This window comes from Trichoplusia ni, chromosome 3 (assembly GCF_003590095.1).
Source record: "Trichoplusia ni isolate ovarian cell line Hi5 chromosome 3, tn1, whole genome shotgun sequence".
Lineage (NCBI taxonomy): Eukaryota > Metazoa > Arthropoda > Insecta > Lepidoptera > Noctuidae > Trichoplusia > Trichoplusia ni.
This window is the reverse complement of record NC_039480.1, coordinates 14,233,379-14,258,282: the sequence shown is the minus strand read 5'-3', so window position 1 is coordinate 14,258,282 and position 24,904 is coordinate 14,233,379. Positions and strand designations below refer to the sequence as shown.

General features: G+C 35.8%; 3 protein-coding genes across 3 annotated transcripts; 2 read left to right on the top strand and 1 right to left on the bottom strand.

Moving 5' to 3' along the window:
• The first annotated feature begins 1,114 nt into the window (after window positions 1–1,114).
• On the top strand, window positions 1,115–6,867 carry LOC113492047 (eukaryotic translation initiation factor 3 subunit D). The gene is made up of 10 exons (XM_026869327.1): window positions 1,115–1,404; window positions 1,666–1,874; window positions 2,162–2,315; window positions 2,869–2,978; window positions 3,369–3,507; window positions 3,656–3,816; window positions 4,180–4,311; window positions 4,748–4,954; window positions 5,431–5,626; window positions 6,493–6,867. Exons 1-10 carry the CDS (start codon window positions 1,212–1,214, stop codon window positions 6,651–6,653), a joined length of 1,662 nt encoding a protein of 553 aa, XP_026725128.1. The 5' UTR covers window positions 1,115–1,211; the 3' UTR covers window positions 6,654–6,867.
• On the bottom strand, window positions 6,806–14,994 carry LOC113492048 (facilitated trehalose transporter Tret1-like). The gene is made up of 8 exons (XM_026869328.1): window positions 14,623–14,994; window positions 14,452–14,549; window positions 12,870–13,004; window positions 12,044–12,127; window positions 10,445–10,723; window positions 9,740–9,860; window positions 7,985–8,116; window positions 6,806–7,723 (listed from the first exon to the last, which is right to left on the bottom strand). The coding sequence occupies exons 1-8, from the start codon at window positions 14,669–14,671 to the stop codon at window positions 7,197–7,199; spliced, it is 1,425 nt and encodes a 474-aa protein (XP_026725129.1). The 5' UTR covers window positions 14,672–14,994; the 3' UTR covers window positions 6,806–7,196.
• A 2,829-nt stretch (window positions 14,995–17,823) lies between these two features.
• LOC113492044 (E3 ubiquitin-protein ligase siah-1-like) lies at window positions 17,824–22,925 on the top strand. Its single transcript, XM_026869325.1, is given in 6 exon segments — window positions 17,824–18,080; window positions 20,802–20,840; window positions 21,152–21,347; window positions 21,992–22,133; window positions 22,332–22,555; window positions 22,557–22,925. Coding segments are annotated over 5 exon segments (657 nt in total). The 5' UTR covers window positions 17,824–18,080; window positions 20,802–20,814; the 3' UTR covers window positions 22,626–22,925.
• Window positions 22,926–24,904: the final 1,979 nt, after the last annotated feature.

Genomic DNA, 24,904 nt, shown 5'->3' with positions numbered 1-24,904 from the left:
TTAGAATAAAAGAAATACAACATAGGTAACTTAAAATTAAGTCACATGAATTTGCCTGCTTTGAGATCGAACTTGTATCCTCGTGTAAACTAATCCGCTTATTTAACAGAAATTTTATGCCTCAATAAAGGTTGATTCAAACGAAATAATTTTAATTGACTTAATCATTTTAATATTTTTTTTCTTAAATTTGTGTCTACTTGTTTAGCAATCTGGCGTACTTATTAAAATATAAAACCTGTAAAAACTTCTCAAAACCTTTTATAAAACAGGATGTAAGTATTCGATTGGCGTTCATACTGTTATGTCGCCGGTTGTCCATTTGCACCTAAAACAATGGGCAATAACAATATAACCTACATACTACATACACATATACATACCTCTTTCCGTCCCTTTAGTACCAAAAAAGTACATAGTACTCAGCTAAAGAATTACAAGAATTGTAATTCTATATCTATGACATAGGCAGTACCATTTTTGTTTACCATGGAGTTTACTGATAAACTAAGTACAATGAACCGCATTTAACCATTTCTTAGAACGGATTTTTTAGCTTAGAAGATGCGTGCTATGTATTTATAGTACGAATCATGAAGTATATGTTCTAAAAACGAATCAAACATGCACAAAAAAATGGTGGTACATATTTCTTAAGAAATTATTCGATAAAAGTACGTATATATATACAACTTATTTCTAAAACTTATTTCAATCGTCGTAGGGCGTCCACTCTAGATATGATCATAAAAATAAGAGCGGACCATTAAACACATTTTATGCAGGATAATAGAAAACCATGGGTGTTCACCATGGAACTAGCATAGGGTAGCCGTAGCGTAAAAATAGTAGGTCTAGGCCTGACCTATATTATTATTAAGGCGTAGCCTTATGGTCGCTCGTTGTTCTTTTGCAGCGACAAATCTGATCACGTGACCCTATTTTTAAATTTCCCACGTCTCGAAAAAGCGACAAAATATGGTCGCAGGATATGAAGAATCGTTTAATCACGATAGTTCACGTTTTTTGTTTTTGATTATAGCAACACTCTACGGAACGAAGAAGCAAAAAGACCCTTAATCAATGCACGTCATTTGGTCATAGTGACATAAAATTTAAAAACACATTTCGAAAGTGTCGACGTCGTGTGGCATTGGTGTATCTTCATGTTGAATTATCGCTAAAATTTGTAATTCGATTGAGTAGTTACGATGTCAGAACATGTGTTACCGGCCGAAGAGCCGATCAGATTTATAGCTCCAGTTATTCAAGATAATCCAACAGGATGGGGTCCAGCCGAAATGCCGGAGCAATTTCGGGACATGCCTTACCAACCTTTTAGTAAAGGCGATCGCTTAGGAAAAATAAGTGACTGGACCGTCGTTCAAGATAAGAAATACCAAAGTAAGTTTCTTATAATGGCTCTGATTGGTAATTACTTTTATAATCGTTTAAAACTTATGTTTCTTTGAGGTTATGATGACGTTTTTTTGTACCTTCATAGTGTCCAATATTGCAATTCGCGTCTATCAGTCTATGGCTCTATGCCTTATAGTGAACATGACTTAAAAGTTTAAATTTCATACATTGTCACTATTACTCACCGAAATCGTCAAATCGTAATTATAAATGTTTCGTAGTAAATATTTGATTTAAAACTTTCAGACAAGTATGCGTCTCAGTTCGGCGCTGGCTCGTCGTACGCTTACTTCCACGATGAGGATGAGAGTACGTTCCACCTGGTGGACACTACCAGGGTACAGAAGCCGCCGTACCAGCGAGGACGCGCCCGTGGACAGCGCGGCCGCGGGGCTAGGGGCGCGCGCACCCCCGGCGGCATGACCACACTCAACAAGTCTGGATACATGAGAAATGTAAATATATTTATGTTAATTAAAGTGAAATGTAGTGTATGTTTGACTAGACAGTACAAACTTAATATGTTGTTATATATAGTTGTATATAGAAAAATGTATGTTATATATAGAAAAAATTCATAATACTAACTACCTTCAAAATTCAATAGATACTTTTTACCAACACAATATTTTTTTGGTAATTCGGCATAAACACAAAGACTAGATCTAGCATTCAGTGAATAAAATTAATATTCTTTGCCTGTTTGTTTAAAGTTATGTAACATATTATGTATTTATTTTAGCAACGTGATCGCAAGCTTGGTAAGCGTTGGGGCCAGAGAGGAGCTCCTATGAAGATCCGTGATGCTTCCGTCACTGTGAGGCCTACATGGGTCACCATTGAAGACATGGACTTCCCACGACTTGCCAAGTTGTCTTTGCCTGGCATTAAAGAAGGTATGTAATAATAAGTACTCACCAACTAGCTAGAACAATTTGGGCAGAATAAACTTAAGTTGTCAGGCATTTAGCTTATTAAAACTGGCAAAAATGAGATTAAACTATTACTAAAGTTTTAAAAATATGTTTACTATATCTAACAATATTCATAAATATCACTGAATTATATAAAATAACTATGCTCAGAATAATGGTTGTAATTAATTACCTAATACTCTATGGTTTAACCTTTGCAGAACTAGATATTAGGCTGAGTAATTTATTAAGAAAATTCAATAGGCAAAATTTAAAACTACTTACTAGTAAAAGATATAGAAAACTTCACTTTTAATAGTCAGTAGAAATACTAAGGGGCATTTATTTCTAGTTTTTGTTCTACTACGTCATGCAGCTAAATGAACAGAACAGAATATATTGTGCACCAAAACTGAATGATTTGGTTGAATACAACAAATAAAAAATATCTACCACCAACTAAATATCTACTTTTGTCATTCTAGTGATAACAAAATAGAACAACATAATATTTACCAAATTCCTCCCTCATCAGGTGAAGACATTGTGTGCTGTGGTACACTTGAATACTACGACAAAGGCTACGACCGTGTCAATGTGAAACATGAGAAAGCTCTGCAGCGCATTGACCGTATCTTCCATACGGTAATATATCATATTTATTAAAATACCATACAAAATCTCTTTATTATAAAGTCGCCAAACTTTTATGTTTGATGGTGAGATGCACTTTTTTACAACTATCAATCATGGCATTTGGACTAGTTTGTCATGTAAAAAGCCATCAATTGAATATGAACAGAATTTGACCACTGCAAATACTAATTACAATACTGGGAGCCATCCAATGCCCATTGCAAGTTTAAGCTCCTAATTAAGCTATAGTCCACGCACATGTTGGACCTAAAAGCCTGTATGCCAGCAGCAATGACAAATGCTGGCCAAAGAATCAATAATTTCTTGCTCTATCAAGACTAATGTCTGTCAATAGTAGGCCTGGTTATTCATTATAATAACTATGTGCCGGGTTCTCAGGTGACTACTACCGACGACCCGGTGATCCGTCGGCTCAGTAAGACTGTGGGCACAGTGTACGCTACTGACGCCATCCTGGCCACCATCATGTGCTGCACACGCTCCAACTACTCCTGGGATATTGTTATTGAGAAGATTGGTAAGTATTCATGTCTCTATCATACACACATCATGCATACTTAGATCTCTTTCCTATCGGACAACTGCCTATCTGACATCCTCAACCCATCTGGGCAACACAATTGAACGTTTGTGCATGTAATGACATTCTCGTTACTTCTGTACAGGCGACAAGCTGTTCTTCGACAAGCGCGACAACACGGAGTTCGACTTGCTGACGGTGAACGAGACGTCGGTCGAGCCCCCGACCGATGACGGCAACTCCATCAACTCGCCCCGCAACTTGGCTCTCGAAGCTACATTTATTAACCATAACTTCAGCCAGCAGGTCAGTTAAAGATTAATCTTCTGCTTATTGAGTCCTTATATTCATTGTGTTGAGTTGGGCCAAAAATGGTGTAATAGTAACTATAATATAATCTTGTATCCATTAAATCTCTACTACATTTGTGTAGGTACCTATTTAAACAAAATCAAACAGTCTCATTGTGAATTAAACACATTTTTAATCCTTTAACATTTGTAAATGTTGTCAGAATAATTAAAGAAGTACAAATAAGTTTGACAAAGTCACTTTGGTACTCTTGCTCTTTTGGGAGGCTTAATACATATCCTAACATAGAACCGCAAACTCACCTCATCACTACACCACACGTTTCTGACTCTTCTAACTCATACATTCCACTACCAGGTTCTGAAGAACGGGCCCAACGAGCCCAAGTACAAGTTCCCGGAACAGAACCCGTTCGTGTCGGAGGAGGAGGAGGGCGAAGTCGCGTCCGTCGGGTACCGCTACCGTAAGTGGAACCTCAACAACGGCGTGGTGAGTAAACATAAACATATATTATTCGACTCATGAAGTACGATTAGGATGACGGTTCCAGGAGTTCCTTAGTAACTTAATATCAGAGTCAACTGACTGAAGTTTAAAAGAGAAATACCCAGATCTTATAATGTAATTGTATACCACAACATAACTTCATGTTTCTTTTTCTGTTCTTATCTATTTTAATTCAATTGATTCTGCGTACTTTTTTTACATACTTAATATTACAATTATCATCTAATTTCCATCATATTAATACAATAATTAATGACAAAATTATGATACATAATAGACTCTTATTGAGATATTCAATGGCATTATCTCTACAATGGTAAAAATGTCTCAACCAGGCTATGCTTCCCTTCTGTATGCCTATGTCATGCTATATATAGAAGCAATGGTAAGATGCTATAAAATATGTTCATCGTCCCAGACTTTAGTCGCCCGATGCGAGCACGACGCAGTAATGCAGGGTCCTCAGAACGAGACCCAGTTCCTGAGCATCAAGGCTCTGAACGAGTGGGACTCGAAGCTCGCCAACGGCGTGGAGTGGCGCCAGAAGCTCGACACGCAGCGCGGAGCTGTGCTCGCCAACGAGCTCAGGAACAACTCCTGCAAGCTCGCCAAGTGGACCGTCCAGGTAGGACTGTGTATAATTTGTAGTTACATCTGTGTGTTTTAGACAAGTACAATGTATGTAATACTTATATCATTCCTTGTAAATTCATTAATTGGCCCACAATATTTTTTATTTGGGTTTCAGTTTATTCTTCACATACTTTCGCATGTGGCAGATGTAGTATTAAAGACTTCCCACGTAACCTAGGTATAGGTCTCCGAATTGAGAAAGGGACTTTTACTAAGCGATGTTTTCGAATATCAACCTTGCCGAAAAAAAAGCATTGCTCTTTGTGAACACCACTCAAGCTGAGGAGCGCCATTTGTTATTTTAACTGTTTTTGTGGCTTTGTATATCACAAAGGGTTCCTCCACTCCTTCCGTCACTCTAAACAGGACTATTGAAAAAAATCTAGATGTAGATTCCGTAGCACTGCAAGACCATCTTCCATCTCTCAACATGCGGGCTAATTAACTTTACTCTTGTACTATTCCTAGGCTCTGTTAGCCGGCTCTGACCAGATCAAGTTCGGTTACGTGTCCCGGTCGCAAGTGCGCGACAACTCGCGCCACGTCATCCTGGGCACGCAGCAGTTCAAGCCGCACGAGTTCGCCGCGCAGATCAACCTGTCCATGGACAACGCCTGGGGTATCCTGCGGTGCATCATCGATATCTGCATGAAGCAGAAGGATGGTCAGTATACAAACTCCTATCTAAGGTGTATATAATTCCACTAAATGCGTGATCTTTAGAAAGTCTTTCGGTTGCTGCCCAGCAAGTGAAGAGTATTTTTATAGTAACTATCAAGGAGATTAAGGACTCCGGTTGAGCCAAAATGTGTCGTACTCCAAAATTTGGAAATAATATCATTGCAGTTGTGGAAACTTGACGTTGTAACACGCGACGTAGTAAGGCCTCTTGCTTATACAAAACTGCAGTACTACTTGTGGGGTGTTGTGGTTAATTGATTGGTCGCAGAAAATTATAAAATACTGTTCGCAATGACCAAGGGCTTTTGTATGCTGCCACATTAGTTGTGGTAGGTGAATAATAATGACTAGTTATTTAAAAAAAATGGTTTGACAATAATTTGACTTTTCGAGTTATTATGATTATTATAATTACTTAATTTGTGTAAAAAATTGTCTTGCATTTTTATTGACTATCGTGATGCAATGATAACGCACAAGTAAAGATAAATACAGTATTTTATCTTGGGTTATATCTTAACAATGTTTCTTCAATACACTTTTACCTCCTCATAAGAATTAAACGGTTATTTATATTCACGTAAAGAATACATTTATTGTGATCGTCACTACGATCATCGCTACAATGTTCCTTTGTTTTTCGAATCAATTGGACCTCTAAGTTGTTTAACGTATACTGTAGTAAAAAGCCAATATATAAAAATAATATAAACATCCCATTGCTAGGCACAGGCCTATTTTCATATAGAGGAAGATTGTACATTTATCACTACGCACGCTCATTGCGAGACGATGATTCCAGACATTTCCAGATTACAATATTTGATATTAACAAACACATGTTTTCAGGTAAATACCTAATCATGAAGGACCCCAACAAGCCGCTGATCCGTCTGTACGACATCCCCGACAACACGTTCGAGTCGGACGCGTCGGAGGAGAGCGGAGACGAGCAAGCCGACACGCCATTCGCACCACTATACTCTTACGGAAACCCCAAGAGGATTTAGACATAACGCTAAAAAACTTAACATTATATTCATTACTTAAACTCTTCTATTATTATTCCCTCAGATACAATATTATTGTATAGTTGTATTCTATTTGTCCGTATCTTCCGATTGCGTGGTAATCTGTATAGGGTTGCCATAATAATTTAAGGTTTTCTGGTAATCAGTATGTATTTCATATTTTTATTCTGCCGAATACAATTTTATAGTCACATTCTGTGTTTTAGTTTTACCTTAATTATTTGAATGTATATTCTTTCTACCTTACATGAATACATATAATGGATTTTTATTTGAATCTGATTATAAAAATAGCTGCTTTATGATACGCGACTTATTAAACTAAGTTATTTACACTTTTGGTTTCAAATTAGTTATTTTTGGTATATGAACTTAAAATTATGTTACATAACTTTATATTAATAACAATTCTATTCTTTAAATAAAGAACATCAATTCTATCAAAAATAAATTATCTTTGAAATGCCTGTTGGAGTGTTAAACTTCCTTTACAGCAATAATGGCACAGTTAAATATCAATGGTTAGTTAATTTGCGGTTTTTCTTTCTCTGGATTCAAAACCTCTTCCTCGGGGAGTTTCTCCTGAATATTATCCTGTACTTCTTCTAAGGTCTTGCCTTTCGTTTCTGGTACGAAGAAATATATGAAGAACAGTCCGATGTAGCCGACTAGCGCGAATGACCAAAACACCATGTAGTGGCCACACGCGTCTTTGACTTGCTGGTAGCATTTCGTAACTAAGAAACTTAGAACACAAGCGAGCATAGTCGCTGTGCTAGACGCTACACCTTTCACATTGACCGGGAACAATTCGGCTTGTAATACATATGGTAGGTTCCCAACCCCGACCGCGTATAGCACGTTGAAACTCAGTATTCCTACCAAAGGCATCCAAGAAATCGCTCGAGAGACTTCGGGGCTGACTTGAATGGTGTCATGTAGGAAGAAGTAGAGGCCGACTATTGTCATCGCGACTGACACTCCGAGGCAGGAGATGAAGAGCAGGATCCTTCGGCCAAAAAATCTGGACAGGAATGTGGCTCCGATACCTGAGAGATGTAATTATGTGAAAGTATAGTTAGTTACGGTAATGAAAAATAATATTTGGCTACTGTCTAGTTCATACTTAAAAAACTATTTAAATAAAAATATGTAGGGGTTCTAAAGCTAAAATAATGAACTTGTGTTGCCGTTATGTTAGAACTTTTTTGTGAGATTTACACAAAAAAAAACAGACACGTTTCTAGAAACAAAAATACTTTCGGTTTTATTATCTTAATACAAAAATATATGTGTTGTATTAAACTTACCCGCGCCTAACTGCACGAATCCATAGACAATGCTAGCAATGGGGCCCGACACAAAACTGCTGTGCCTGAATATCGGCTCCAAGTAGGACTGGATGACGAGAATACCAGTCATGTATTGTAACAGTTTTAGACCTGGAAAATATCAGAATAACGTTTCATTTGCTTCAACATTCAACCATTGAAAAGTTCATCAAACACGTGACACGTCAGGTACGCCTATCACGGTCAAAAATTGGAGACATAATGGCTTTATACACATAACCTATGTATGTTTATTCAAATGAAGAAACATTATTTTGTATTCATGTAAAAGTTTAGTCTAATAGTTTTAAAATATAAATATAAGGCAGTACATAGTCTTGATCAGATTAAATTTATAAGATATTGAATCAAATTTATATTTACTTTAGTTAGTACTAAAAGGGTAACAAGGAATATAGTAAGACAGTCTGTGATAAGTATATCTAAGAAGTCCTTGGTACAAAGTGATAACAGCCGCAATATAATTCGTGTCTACCTGACAAATGTAAATATTTCTGCCATTAAACGAATGATAACTTTAGTAAATAATGTATTGTAATGTTTACCATGTGTTTAGGGAGAATCATTAATTTGCTGGCGGTACAACACGTTTAGGTAACACATACGTTATCTACGTATCAATACCTAACTGTTACTTCGTTACCAGCTGATTACAAGCTGATCTCATCTATTCCCAACTAAAGAACTATCGTATACAAGTCAGAGGTCAACGACAACTATGTCGAGTCATCGACTGTCAAGGTACCTAGACCGCGATATTGCAATAGTGTACTAAACAAAAAAAAAATGTTTAGTCAGCTGGACTAATTCCTAAAAAGATTTTGGATACGATTTTTTTTATTTTATCTGGTAAAAAAAAACTGAAGGGGATACAGATAATACAGTGAAATAAAGTCTAATATGACGTCACTTACCAGTACACTTTTTACTAGCAAGTGATGTTAGTAACCCTATACATTTTATCATCTGAAGTGCTACTAACCTTTGTAACTTTCTAATGGGGTTGACGTATCCGTGTGGATAAAAACCCCTTAAATATAAATAAAGATTTAAAAAAAAACTTTCTAATGATGTGAGGAAATGTAAAATTATAATCAATAAACATTTTTCGGAAAATAATCTGACGGACTATTACCTAATAGTTTTTGACAAATATCCTATTAAGGCCATCTAAAAAGTTAGACCTCCTACAGCTAAACATCCTTCAAGAAACAGACGTTCGCTTCCTCCTTTGACAGACCTTCAAATTTGATAATAATCATAATGAGCCAAAACATCTCAGCAACAACCAAGTCTCGTTTATTAGTGTCACTAACAACCTAAATGCATCCTCAATTTTCATTATGACCGAAACTATAGACAGTACTTATGATATCGCGAGTAAACTTTAGCGCCATGAGTTAAAAAAAATAGAAAAAAAAATCATCAAAATAAAACAATATTCTATTCTGCCAAACCCTGTACGTGTAGTTACGAATTATATATCAAAATGTTTCATCGTAAACTTAATAAGATAAAACATGTATGTTATGACATAATCGACAAAGGACTGGCCATTATGACGGTTCATTTAGAACCATAAATTACACCGCGAGAGATTATAGACCTCCTTGATAATGGAACAAAGGTCCTCCACATGGACCCTATCTTAAATTCATAATGATATTGTGACACAATGGCAGTTGTGAGCTTAATTGGTACTTACATATTTACCTGTCACTATGTAAACAGCTTTTCTATATCTCATGTTAGTCAACAATTCTTTGAGTGTTGTCTTGTTTTCCATGCTCTCTCTAACATGAGCCTTCATTATGTTCATTTGTTCTTCAATCACCTGAAATTACCGTCAATGAATTAACACCTTACGCTCACTTTGATTATGGACACGAATTCTTTCGGAGAAAAAGAGTGAACGCAATCTTTTATCTATCTATCTATCTATATATTATCTTCTTCTCTTCTTCTTTTTTATATATAAAAATGAATTGCTGTTCGTTAGTCTCGCTAAAACTCGAGAACGGCTGAACCAATTTGGCTCATATTAGTTTTGAAATATTCGTAGCACTCCAGGGAAGGTTTAAACGGGGTTAAAATATAAAAAAAATGAAAAAAATATTATGTCAACTCTTAGGCGGTGCGTAGTTCGCTGGGACAGCTAGAATTATATAAAAATGAATAGCTGTTCATTAGTCTCGCTAAAACACGAGAACGGCTGAACCGATTTGGCATTTTTAGTCTTGAAATATTCGTAGCAGTCTAGGGAAAGTTTAAACGGTGAGATAATATGTAAAAATTAAGGAATACGAAAAAAATAAGGAATTTTAATTTTTTTTCCTTAAAAATGTATTTCCTTCATTTTTTTAATGAGATCCAATAAAGATACTTCGCTTTCAATCTTAGATGTACGAAGTTACTTACACTTTCATCCGTAGTGCCTTTAAGTCTCATAAACTCCTTTCTCGCGGCTTCTACACGCCCGTCCTTCAAGTGATAATACGGAGATTCTGGTATCCACAGGCACAGCATCACGTAACATATGGGTATCACCAATAATATGTAGTTCAACGTTGAATATGACACAAATGGCCCAACACTGTACACAGTCAAACCGCCAAAATTGTTCATGACTTGGACAGTCATCCCTAGAGCACCACGAATCTCTTTGTCAGATATTTCTGTTACGTAAATCATTGTTACCTGAAATTACAAAAATATTTTAATTATTTTAATATGTTACATGTATATGTATGTAAATACGTCAAGGTGGGATTCGTTGAAAAAATAGTGGCAAGGACATCGAATTTAAATCTATACGTTTGGTATGAACAGGGAGTTATAAATAGGGCTAATAATTTCGATCGAAGGTCTGTCGATATTTCTATTATTTTATCTCATGAAAAGCTATTGAGCGAGAGGAATAACTACTACAGAGGGATTCCCTTTTTTTGCAGTAGTATTCAACGCCCACTTTTCGACATATCTCAAGCGAGGATAGTATGAAGACGTCAACGATGTGTAGCAACTGTTACAATATGCAGTTTATGTTTAAAATTGTGACCGGAATTGATATTTAAATATTCTCGCATTTCTGCATACCAGAATTGAAATCTTGTTTTACGAGAATGTATGCTCGATTTACCGCAAAATGCATTACCAAGTCAGTTTCAACGACACTCAAGGCCAAACTGTTTAATACTGGCTGTTAAAACATTCGCACGTTTATGGGATATAATAAAAGAACAAAAATATAATCCAGTTTTAATCGTGTTTTCAGATTACGGACGGCTAATTATAAAATGACTGCATCAATTTTATAATACATCCTACTTACCTACTTCCTTCAAATGTTTTGTTTAGATATACCGAACAGATAGGCAACATTTATCAATTAGAGAATTTAATATTTGTGTCGCGGGGGTTCCCTAACAAACTCAAGTCGCAAGCACATGACACCCTAATTCAGACCAAGCATCCGTGGATTACGAAACTACATATCCTACGCGGGTTTCCAACCGGCGACATGCGCTTCGTGGTTTTCATAAGGAAAAAACAAGATTGCAGTATCACCAGTCAATGTTTTATAAAGAATCTATCATCAGGTATTTGTTTACTTTGGCTATCAGGCTGGTAAAATGAACCGCTAGGCTATAAGCATCTCAAACTGACACGTGTGTACCTACATACATAATTGACAGCCCTTTTCAACGTCTATAGGGCATTAGCCTCTCTTGAGTGCAAAATATTTGGACCCTTGCCAATATAAACATTACACTTATACCTTTTCGTAGTCTTTTTAGTCCACGATGCGCAATACTCATACTGTTTTGTCACGATGCTTAGTAGAATAGACCATTGGATAAGTTTTATTTATCCGAGCGCTAATGGAATCTCTCTAGTGACAACTCAAACCCGAAAAGAAGGATCGTATCGTTCAAGATCAAGGCTTTCCATTCTGATGCGATATGAAATTGTCTAAATGCCCAAAAGAGCCTGAGTAACGATAGTCAAAATGCTCACCACAGCTATGATTCCGGTAGCCAGTCCCATCAGAAACCTGGCCACATACATAAGTTCAGGTAGCGACGTATTTAGTATTATGGTCTGAAAGAAAAAGAACAAAAATGTTAGGTAGGTGCGGAAATAGGCAGTTACAAAACATGTTTATTTGCTTTCCATGTATATTAGGATACACCTTGCACACTTTCTGATGAAAATGCACATAAATTATCAAAAAAAGTGAAGCCTACCAAACAGAAAAATCATAAGCTTATTAAAAATGTATAGGGCAACCAAAATTAGTTTTTGGAATAGAGAGGAAATTGGGCAAAGAAGCATTTGACCGGAATGTTATTTGTTGTTAAAACTTATCGTGCAGATGATGAGCAAGCACCGCATAAAAATAGTATGTGACCTTTGGATTACACAGTTCATACCACAGTTACCACACGCTTGACCGTGTGTAATTACATACTAAACGTAAACTGATCTTAGGACCAATTTGGGAACCTGACGTATCTTCTTATCTTACTTTGGAGACAAGAGCTAAGTTCGTTGAATTGATTTTCTATTAGATTTTCAGTAACAAACCGTCATCAATAGAAAAGTTCTTAAGTTAAAATCATTTGAAATCGTATGCAAGTACCTACTTAGCATATTTTTCCAGGTAACATTGCCAGTTCTAACGCAGATGTAGTCGCTCAAATTTGAAAAAAAATAAGATAGAAAGCTTAAAATATGAAAAAACGTCTTTTGTTTCAATATATTCGAGAGACTCCATAAGCGTTAGCACTTGGACATACATCTCGAAGAATATCGAAGATAGAACATGTGATATACAACGTACCGCACCTATAAGGCCCGGTACCGCTGAACCAAAGAACGATCGACGTCTTCCAGCCTTTTCGTTCAACACCTGCCCAACGTAACAGCCGAGGAGAGCTCCCGCCGAGTGCAGAGACACCACCCATGACAACTGCGTCTGTATGACATTCAAACAGTTTATCTAAGTCTTACACGAATACATTATCAGTTAGTAATCAAACGTCGTCAATGTCGCGTTTTATTAGCAAAGAGATACAGTTTTGTATGCAGAGAGTGTTATACAAAGTTAATAATTGCAGTAGCGCTAGACGTTTTCCTAGGCAAAATATTTTTCTAAACAGAACTTGGTAGCCTACAAAATAAGTTTCAACCGCAAACTAGTCGTTTATGCATGGCGCGAATTTTAGTAGCTATCCCTACTTCCCTACTAATATTATAAATGCAAAAGTAACTCTGTCTGTATGTCTGTCGGTTACGCTTTCATATCTAAACCACTGAACAGATTTTAATGAAATTGGGTACAGAGATAGAGTTGACCTTGAGAAAGAACATAGGATAGTTGTTATCTAGGACTTTTGAAGAGTTCTCTTGGAAACGCGACGCTTTAAGCCGCGGGCGAAAAGCTAGTGTACTTATATATTTTTCATGGTTAGTATGGATATATTTTTCACACAAATCTAAATAGCTTCCGATGAGTAGCGTCTTTAAACGTAAATATGCAGAAGATAATAGATAAAAGGGTGGATAACAAGCCTACGCAACATCACCTCATATTAAAATACACATAATACCTACAATCACTATCATACAATGTTGTCGAAGTGAGTTCCTACTGTAAAACAAATGCAAACGTTGATTTTTTACCTATCATAGTTAAACATCACATTTATTTGCATAATAATTATTATTTTCTCATTATATTATGTATTAAGTTTTCGTTAAAGCTACTATTTCCGATTGGTTGATTCTGAAACAAAGTCCAAAATTCCCAAACAGTTTCCAAAATTACAATTGAGTAGGAATTTACAAAGAATACTCATTATTTTTTTTGGATATGTAGGCCAAACGATTGTGAATAAATTATCATTTTTATTTACCAACACAACGGGTTTATTGACTTTTTGTTTACCTACCCATTAAATTATGTAGTAAGTTCTCACAAGTACTCACAACATTACCTACTTATTCAACCTTATCAGCAGTCTTTTCTCAACTCTTTGTTTTGTATTAATATAGTAAATTTATTATTGTACACATTATGAATATCGGTAAGAAAAATTTATAACAAAGAATGAAGGTTAAAATACTTTTGGCATGAAAGGAAAAAATGTCGTTACGTTTAATTTGTATTATTGGTTATCAGCGACGTGCTTAATAAATTAATATTACTAGTAAATAATAAATAAATAAATATCTAATAATAGAAAGGTATTTAATTTATTATAAATATTTTCTAAACCTTTTTAACATCTTTAGCTTAACTATAATAAATAATAAGTAATGTTAATTACCTTGATTAGTGACTTTTCCAGCGATTGGAACGCCGCGAGTTAGCAACACTGATATAAATAATGTATTAGGTATTAATTATAAACAATACTTACATCAGTGATAACAATATTCGCTTCGCCATTTTTGAACTTTGGAATCGCCGGTGACGACCAGGCCAGTGTTGCACCAGTAAACGTAAACGCGAAGGCCGCTGAAGGTAAATTTAATTAAAAAAAAAACATGAAATATTCAAATTTTCCCGCGCAAATTTATTGTTTACTCACCACAAACACCCGCCAAATATTGCACTTTCCTGCTCGTTTCCTTCGACATAGCACTTAGTTTGTAGTACCGTTCTACAAATTAATATTTAGCTAATGCCACTTTTACAGATAATGCACGGAGACGGCGGTCCTTATCAAATAAATACTATACGCTACAGTTGTTATCAACCCAATGATCAACTGTCTGGGCTGCGCGTGCGCCGACCGCTTGACGTCTCTGTCAGTAAATATACTTAATGAATTGACAAGAGCGAGCGTGTTGCGGACCAAAGACTACAATTTTTATATGCAAGCCCGCCTACGTATTTTTCCACGATTTTTATTTACAGGACAACTAGGAAAGCCACTTGCCTTAGCAATAACACTGTAAAAAACGTCTAGAGTTAATGACCATGAACCAAAACTAATCAGGTTACAACAATATAGATCAAGGTCAATGTAATATACCAAGAAGTATGAAATTAAAATGATTGTTTCTAACACTATATTGAGTCGAATTAGTGCTTCTATACTTTTAAGTCGAAAATAAGTCCCTTCAAGATTAGTACTTTCAATTTATTTCAGTAATTTTGTTATATGTAAAATCAGCAATAGAAAATTTAGGTACAGTCTGCACAAACATATAATTATTTTAATGTATTTATCTGCCTATATTTTCTTAGTATTAACATTAGGAACATAATTTAGTACGACTAGGTAATGAAAATCAGAATACATTTTCTTATTTATTAAAATCAGCTCAATATTACAAAGTTTCAAAATTCACAACATTCATGTGGGAACAAAATCATGAGGCATTCTTTCCATAATATCTTTTATTTGCATAGCAACAATTGGGCTGTCTGTGCTAATATCTGTGACATTGTATGGATACAGAACAGTAACATTTCCTAAAACAATTTTGTCATCTAATTCGGTCACTGGCAGCAAATTTGTTTTAAACCAACTTATTAATTTTCTTTTTTTTTCTTGGTTGTCTGCTATTAAATCCATGTTGTGATGTTTCTTCTGTGGAGGTTTTATGCTCCCGGGTAAATTTAATTCAGAGATATCAGAGACTGCATGGCCTGGTATGAGGACAGTTTTATACCCGTCAGTTTGAGGCACCGAAAGGATGACACTAAAAAATAAAATAAAAGATATATCAACAATTAAATTACATTAATCATGTCAGTGACATCATTGTGTATAATACAGGTATTGTATGATACACAAGGTATTACAAATGTACTGTATTGAGGTTCTTGCCAGTTCTCTTCTATAGCAATTCATGTTTGGACCAAACACTTAGTCATTATACTATCTAAAAAATTGCCTGGCAAACAGTCCACTTGTAAGGACCTATAGATTTGAATTTTAATAAAACTAAATTTATTTAAAGTTATTTATATATTGTATAAATAAAAAAGAGTGATGTGGTGGTAATCAGCATTTTAATATGAACATTATCTACCTGTGAGTTATTGGGTCTACTGAATGAATAAAACCCTCATAAAAACAGTTCTTGATAGCTTGAACCCTAACGAACTTATCAACATATTCCAATACAGCTATGGGATCTTCTTTTATTAAATTATAATAACTAGTTTCATTTGATTCAGTTTTGTTCATGTTTTTTTCCTTCATACACTTTTAAGTTAAATCTGGAATAACTTAAACAAATTTTAAAACACAAACACAACTTATAATTTTGTACATCTGTCAACCTAAAAATAAACAAATGTGATGTGACATTGACATGTCAGCCACATGTTGTGTTGCTACATTATTTGAGTAAATCAAATGAAATATCTTTATTCGAGCAAAATATTTTTTACCATTTTATGGTCTGAAAAAATAGTGAATAATAGTGATATTATAGCTTGTGTGTTTTGCTTGATTCAAAGGATTAGAAGAGTAGAATTTTAGTAACTCACAGAACAAGTCTGGAGTATTTGAGGAGACCAAAATTGTGAACAAAATGTTTATGAAATACTTAAGAAAAAGTTTTCAAAAACATGGTTATCTTGAAACCTCACAGTACTATGTATTTTTTTCGAATATTAATCGAGCCACTGATCGGCCGAATTCATCCTTTAATAGGTACATAGAAATGTATCAAAATCAATAGGCCGGCCTACTTTGGTACTATCGCTAAGTTTACGTACTTTAACGTAGCGGTCAAAGAGTAATTTAAGCAGCCTGTGGCGTAACTTGGGTCACCGTCACCCGGGGCGGATTCACACCTTGGCACCCTAACTTGTAAACTAAAAAAGCTCGCTTAAATTGTACGACGTAATCTTAAGGCGTAGCCGCATGAATCGCTCGTCGCTGAAAATCCGATCACGTAACCCTATTTTTAAATTTCCCAAGACACAAAAAGTCGCTGCTTCAAGCAGTCGCTCGTCGCTCGTTACCTGGCGCGGTCTCATGGAGTCGCTCGTTTCCAGCGACAAATATGATCACGTGACCCCATTTTAAAATTTCCCGCGACTCAAAAAGTAGCTGCTTCATGCAGTCGCTGGTCGCTCGTTTGCAGCGATAAATCTGGTCAGGATGAGGGTTTTCGATTTTTGATTCCGTTATTTAGGGGAATTTATTTAGAGACCGTCACAGCTTTACTTTTGTATCGACTTGTCTCGCCACTCGCTCTCGATTACCTATGACCTCTCCTAGCGTCAAAGGTCAACATTTTGAGCTTTATCGCTACCCTTCCTGCGACCATATTTTGACGCTTTTTCGAGCTTCGATTGTGAAGCTACGCCTTTAAACTTGTTTTTTAACATCGAAATTTTATAAAGTTCTACATGGTAATTTTCCGCCCTCCTGATAGTGACGCCCGGAGCGGTCCGCCCCTTCGCCCCCCCCCCTCGCTAAGAAACTGCAAGCAGCACAAATATCGGTTATTAGTTATTACCGAAGTGATTGATACCTAAAATATACAGCACTTATCTTTACAAAAGGCAAAAAAAAAAAAACTTTTTAAAAATAAATCTAAATTACGACAGTGATTATACTTTATGCTTTTTCTATTTGTAAAATTGTATCGTCACTTTTACAATTTATATTTAGGGTATACCATTTAAAAATATATTTGTACATTAAATTAGCATGTCATGTGATTCACTCTGTTTTAGAAGGATATTTTATTAATAACTGGCAACATTACAAATTCGTTCGCAGGAATTCCCGAATCCATGATTAAGTCGAGATAAATTTGTGCTTTATAGTCCACTACTTTAAGTTTTAAATGGTTTGCCGACATGTTATTCATTATGGCATCTGGCATTTAAGTCCTTAACGTAGTCCACGTCACGAAGCGCTCATAAAAGCGACGGTTATGTGACGCCTGAAAGAGAACCATTGTAAGAGCGACTGCATCGTGTAGTTCGTCTGGTTTGTGACATCGTGAGCAAGCATTATAATATTTCTAAGTTGTTATCGATATCCATTTGGATTCTTAACTAATAACGTATAAGGTAAGGTATTTTCATTTGTAATATTGATAAGAACTTTGATTTCAATTATTATGATAAAGTATTTGTGATTGTGTATTTATTTGGCAGCGGCGTCATTTTGCAGGATGCTATAATGATAAAATAAATACCTATTTGCCATGAGCGTGTGTCAAAGCGTGCTTTGTTAGATAGAAGCAACTGAGTCGTGTGAAATAATCACCGCATACTTACATTTTAATAACGTAAAATAAAATGTTGGATAAGGCTGCCATCTTGCTTCAATTTAATTAAGTATCACTTAGCTCGTGTTTAGTTTGCAAAATATTTATCTTGACTAAGTGTTATCCTGATAATATTTATATCTATCATTATCATACCATCATTGAAGAGCAATCAATAATAAAATTTTACTTCAAAAGAAAGATCGAAGAAGTTTTTTTTGATTCTGGAAAAGTCTTGCTTGTCTATACTCTATTCTATTTTAAATCGTTCTTCTTCCCGACATTTACGTTGGATTGTGTTCTCTGAATATTAAAATTATTTTTTACCGTTGAATTCATAATACTACCTTTTTTGAGCTCTGTACCCATGTAGTTCAGTACCATTTGCGAGCTATTATTGTTTTTTTCACAACGTATAATTTGAAAACATTAACAAATTAATTTTATGCGTAAATTAAGACTAGACTTTGCCGGTGTTTCTGAAAGTATCGTGTTAATCGTGTACCCTCAGATGATAGTTACTACAGGGTACTACTCTGTAGTAACTATCTAGATTATGATTCATTATGGTTATCAATTACTTATGAATATTGAAATGTGATCCGAATTTAGCTATAACCTATATATTATAAGGTTACAAAAGTATAGAATTATGAAGTTCAAGTCACTTCCAGTAAGATTATACCCCTCGGCCCTCGTAATGTCTTACTGAAGTTATGAAACATGAGTGCTGAATGAGTTTATCAGTAAACCGATCCATAAGTGAAGACTGGCCTTCACATATCTTTCACTTCCACTTATGACAGAAAGATTAGCAATAATAGCAATCTTCACTGAACTAGGAATGAATAAAAACGAAGACTTTCATATTTATTCGGCCATTTTGAGTTGTACATGTAGAAGAGAAACGCCTTTTTTAAAAAAAGAAGGAAGATTATAAATTCTATTATTATATGATGCACACAGTACGAAAATGATGAAATGATATTGTATTGATTCAGCAAGATCGGGTGTTACAATCATAAATGTAAAACGTGGTTATATTTTATTTTTTATTATAGTAAGTAATTATTTGTCCTTCTTATACGGAATCCTTAACTTATGTTTACTCCAGTGAACATGAAATGAATTAAAGTAAAAATAAGCATGCCTTATTGGACTTTTTTTAATTTTAGTGCTTGTCATATTAAATCTTCAAATTTTATGCTGTATGAAGTAGTTGAATATATTTCCTTTATCAATTTTAAACACACCCAGTCTCATTCGATTTTAATAGAATACATAGGTATTTATTTTATAACAGTTTTTCCTCGTCTTTGTGTCTATTACTCACGATTGAAATAAAAACTCTGTGCTAGTAAGTTGTTACATATTATCTACGTTAAATAATCACGACAGTGTCTAATGTCTACCAATTAGTTTTATCACTAGAGTCGCTAGCTACTCATAACCACACCATGGAGTCCTTATTAAATACTGCATTGTATTATCTGTATGTTGATAATAACATAATAACAGTAGTTTTAAGTATAATAGTGCTCCCGATATAACTTGACGCTTCGGTATAGAGATTAAGGATAGATGAAGCGAGACGGCAATATCTTGCACCTCTTTCCCGACCTTTAAAGTTATTTCGACAAGAAGTCTGCGTTGTTAGTACTTGCAAGGGTATTTTTAAATTTCAATTTAGTTTTAGTCCGTTACGCTGGGGCCACACTAGTGTCTAACGTCAATGCCCATTAGCGCAATATTTATTGCGTTAATTTTTTGATGTACCGCCACTTGAGCTATTGCCTCACGCTAAACGGTAATTTTATCGCGTTAAGTTGTGGTTATATACCTACGGTTAACGTCCATAATAGCATTTCTTGTTAATGTGGCCCCGGCATAAGAAATTCAAAATATTTTTTTAAAAAGCTTAATTCATCTGATATAAAATAATAATATAAAAAACAAAAAACCCGCCTGCATGGATAACTACAATTAAAAATCAACTGAAAAGACTGAAACAAGATAAAAATTCAATGATAAGGTATTTAAAAAAGCAATGATTAGGTAGGTACTTAAAACTAGAAACGTAAATTGAAACACTACAAAACCTACGTACTACGTATTGTACACTTAGAAATATCAGCACGGTAGTCTTTCAATTTTTTGCAACAGTATAAACAGAATTTCAGTCGGAGGCATGCGCAAAGAGATAATAATTTATCATATAGAAGCACTTAATTTCATGCCTCCGACTGCAATTCTATTTATACTGATCTGACCAAATGTGAAAATCCATTCAACGGTTCTAGAGATACAAGGTAATAAAGAATATTACATATATACAAGATACGCGCTAAACACATAACCCTCCTGGCAGTCGGGTAAAAAAGAACTTTACTTTACTTCATACTCTGTGACTACCCTCAATGTATAATGTAGCGATATGTTAAAGACGAATTTTCACAACTGTCAAGTATTTGTAAATAATTCCTCCTGATTACTTATAGTAACCGTTCTCTTTTAATTTCAGAAACCATCCTAAAATGGCTTCGGCAAAGGCGAATAAAAAGTAAGTGATACACAAACTAGTAATTAAACTACGCCTAAAAATTAATGTCAAAACTTTTTTAGTTCTTATCTTGATCTTGAATTTCGCGAGTATTTAAATTTAAGGGTTGAAAATGTGACACGCGCTGCTTACTATATTATAATAATGCGATACACAAACTTATTGAGTGATTTTACTATAAACGACCATTACGCCTGACGTTCCGCGGGTATTAACCCCGCGGCTATTTACGAGCACTTGTATAATCACCAAATGCTTGTTCTGGAGTTCATTGAGGGGAAAAAATAAATTCCATACAACCATACTTCCAGGGCAGCTGCGGTGGCAATAGATTTACCAGAATGTCCAGTATGCATGGAGACTATGAGCGCCCCGATATACCAGTGCCAGTCGGGGCACAGCCTCTGCAACTCCTGCACTCAGAACCTGCTGCCACCGATGTGTCCCATCTGCCGCCAGAATCTGACGCAGATGAGGAACTGGCAGTTAGAAGAAATCGTCTCCAAGGTCAGTGGATTGGAATTTAATCACTCACTTGGTGAACGTCATGGGAAAAGTAGAAAAGGCGTGGGGAGTCTTTTACCCAATACGTAAACTATGAGATGATACCTAAATTGTTAGTCATTGACGGGAACTTATTACTTTGGATTTTGTTAGCACTTACCCAAGTTTCTCTTAAGTTAGAAGTGCTCTAACTGAGAAACTTAGCTAAAAAAATGTATACTGACTACCATGCAACTAATTTGTATGTTACGTAATCATAATTCATACGATTTTCCTTGTATGCTCGTTATGGATATTTGAAAAGTTGTATACCTACTGCGCAGTATGTAGCTCAAGAACCTAAAATACCTTTATTTTTTGGCACGGCGGGGGAGTCTCGTGGAGACTTGATCCTTCGGTGGAGGGAACGTTCAGTGTCAGACTCTTACTGATTACACGTAACCGCCGGGTGAGCTGCGTAGCATTGCAACACGTGCCGGCCGAAGTACTATTAGAAACTAATTATTTTTTTCTGAAATGCCGAAAAGATAGGAATGCAGATATCGGGAGATTAATCGGAAATATCTTGTTGAGATATCATCGACTTCACCCTCCTCATTTATTGCCCCAAAACCTATTTACTAACTAAAAATTTATATCTGTTAAAGGCTAAAGTCTCGTGCCCCAACAAGTCGTCGGGTTGCGTCTACACCATGGTGTCCATGGACTTGGAAGAACATCTCAAGGAGTGTATCTTTCGAGAAATGGAGTGCCCTCTTGGTGTTGTCTTTGGAAAATGTTCCTGGACTGGTAAATATTTTCTTTTTGTCTGGGATTTCGTGAAGAAAATACATTTAAATTTAACTGCCTGGTCCCAAAGGATAACTTTCTGTCAATTTTACAAAAGAAACAGTTGCGTTAAAACAGCTTAGTCTCAAATACCAACACGCACCATCTTCTAGCCACCAGCAATGCTTTAAATGATACAAACTTTCATTTCTCTAACAGGTAGACTGAAAGAAATTATGGATCATTTCAAGGAACGCCACGGGTCCTTCTGCAACGTCACAACTGATGAGGAAGTCGAGATTACCAACGTCGACATCAAAAACGATGACCGTCATTTCTTCCTAGTGGCTCAAAGCAAGCTACTGTTCATTTTAACTATGAAGATTGACACCCTTCAGAAAATGGCTTACTGGACTATTCAACACATCGGAAGCAAGAAAGTCGCACAAGACCATATTTACGAAATACATATTACGAGCAAGCAGAACCCAAGAAGGAAAGTTGTGTTCATAGAACACTGCTTCAATGATGCTATCAAGGCTGAAGAGGTATTTCGTCAAGGCAAATGTGCGGTCCTGCCTCTAGATTCGCTGGTTCACTACATAAAAGACAAAGCCATGTCATTTAGATTCTTCATCAAGCGGATTCCTCCTGGTGGTCCAAAAAACAACAACGCCAAGAACGATAACAAGCCTCCAGGACCAAACCAAGGTAACGGACCGAAGGGCCCGGGGCCCAAAGGACCAAAAAACCAAGAAAATAAAAACAAGCCGAATGGACCTGGACCTGGCCCCAAATTTAACAAAAACAAAGCGCAGTCTTAGGTTACCTAAACCAACATTATTACGTACTTTTTATTTTTAAAATACTTATATTTAAATATCTTGCAACTAATTTGACTTGTTACATAGGATGTTAATAATGGATACCAATTCTCACGATTACGTGTGCTACAGTATGCTTCATGATATTCAATACAATTTTGATACGAAGCAGTGTGTTTCCATACAGGTCGCATCTGCCTATACGATGCGCTTAGAAACTATTCGGTAGGGTACTTATCTATACGTGGAATTGAAAGGAACACACTAAATCGTATTTAAAATGTACGTTATTACGGATTAATGCGGTACCCCGTTCAATGTTTCAATCGATATTTGAAAGGACAGGTTAGTATCATTGCCCGGTAATAAGTATAACTCATTAATTTCGACCGAGTCGCCTAGCCACGGTACTTAGTTGCAGTGAGGTTATAAACACTACGAATATTTTTTTTTTTCTAGATGTATATATGAGCAACACACTCATAATTACACATAAACTTATTCAGTTCTATACCGATATGTGGACAGAACCGGAAAGCTTTCGAACCCGTTCAGCTTAGCGCGTGTATACGCGTCTAAATAACCAAATCGTTCTGAAAAGTGATAAGTCCTTTTTTTATGTAAAAATCTAATCCCACACATAGGGATTTAGTCCATTTGTCACGGGGCAATAACAACGAGCATTCTTGGTCAATCAATTGAATGGATCGGTTCCATGACGGTTCAGCTATTCGTGCTGTCTGCCCTAACACAGTTGGTCTGTGAAGGGGTGACCATTTATGATCCCATCATGTTTCGATAGGCACGTTTGATTACGGGTATCTACCGTATCTACGACTGGCATTTTTACATCCTTACAGTTTTTACCAGTGATCAGAAGCCGTTTCATTATGGGGTATCGTTTTCCCCAGGTAACTGGTAACTGAAAGCCATCCAAAAACTGGGATACCTGATACCTGATGTTGCTCCTTCATTCAAAATTTCTCATCTTCCATTAGGTATATAATATATAATACCACTATAAACTACCAATTATAATCTTACGGTCAGAACAAGGTCCAATGTGTCTGTTAGAAACCCTTGGCAGCTTCGTTTTCGTTATCTATCAGCAATACTTGATGAATAATAGTCGCTCTTAAGGCTAATCGTGTACGGGTTATCGGGCCTAATCTGGTAACCTTTTAAAACCGATGAACGAATCCCCGATAATGCGAAATACCACGAATAGTATGGTATTTAATTTTTATTATGAAGTCGCGTTGTGTCATACGAAAAGTGAGTTTTGATTTCTATTTATTTAACTTCCTATTAACGAGTAAATAGTTGCTTTTTCAAATTTGTTATACTATAGTACTTTAGAATATAGGCTAGGTTAAACAATTTATGATATATCAGCCGTATTTCGCTGGACATATATCTACGCTGTTACAATGATTGTAGTATCTATAAGTTTCCATTTATACCTATGACGCTTATATGGCTGGATACAGTTAGGCGAATAGGTATTCCTTTAGTATGTATTCTGTGTGTTAGCCTCAACCAACTTTAATTGACAGAATTAAGCTCTGCGCAAACGTAGACACTTTGTGGATCACACGTCACATTTTCACAGAGACCGCAGCTGCTACCTCAGCAGCTCAGTGGTGATCCGACAAAGTTTAAATATCCGCAAGATATGGATGATTTCATACTGGTTCATATAGCAATCCAATATTCATCGGTAGCTTGTATCTGACTCAAGAATAGTGTCCGCGTTTGTGCCCTGCCTAAGCTGTCCAACGTGTATTTGGCTACCCCTAACTTCGGGCCAGTAGGTACACAAAGGAATAAGCCAATCTAAGTTACTTTAGTACCTTGCTGTTGATATATCTGACTGAAAAGGGTTCAAAAACTGTCAGATTGGCCTAGAATAGTTTTGTTTAAGTACCTACCATCTAAATATAAGTTTTTAGTGCTCCGAATAAAATG

Excerpts from the sequence above, each read along its gene's own strand:
- LOC113492048 (XM_026869328.1), bottom strand. The coding sequence starts at position 14,671 with ATGTCGAAGGAAACGAGCAGGAAAGTGCAATATTTGGCGGGTGTTTGT. Across the intron at positions 13,005-14,451 it reads CGAATATTGTTATCACTGAT|ACGCAGTTGTCATGGGTGGT; the intron begins GTAAGTATTGTT and ends AATGTCATACAG. Across the intron at positions 9,861-10,444 it reads AAGGCACTACGGATGAAAGT|GTGATTGAAGAACAAATGAA; the intron begins GTAAGTAACTTC and ends CGGTAATTTCAG.
- LOC113492047 (XM_026869327.1), top strand. The coding sequence starts at position 1,212 with ATGTCAGAACATGTGTTACCGGCCGAAGAGCCGATCAGATTTATAGCT. Across the intron at positions 4,312-4,747 it reads GGAACCTCAACAACGGCGTG|ACTTTAGTCGCCCGATGCGA; the intron begins GTGAGTAAACAT and ends TCATCGTCCCAG. Across the intron at positions 4,955-5,430 it reads TCGCCAAGTGGACCGTCCAG|GCTCTGTTAGCCGGCTCTGA; the intron begins GTAGGACTGTGT and ends TACTATTCCTAG.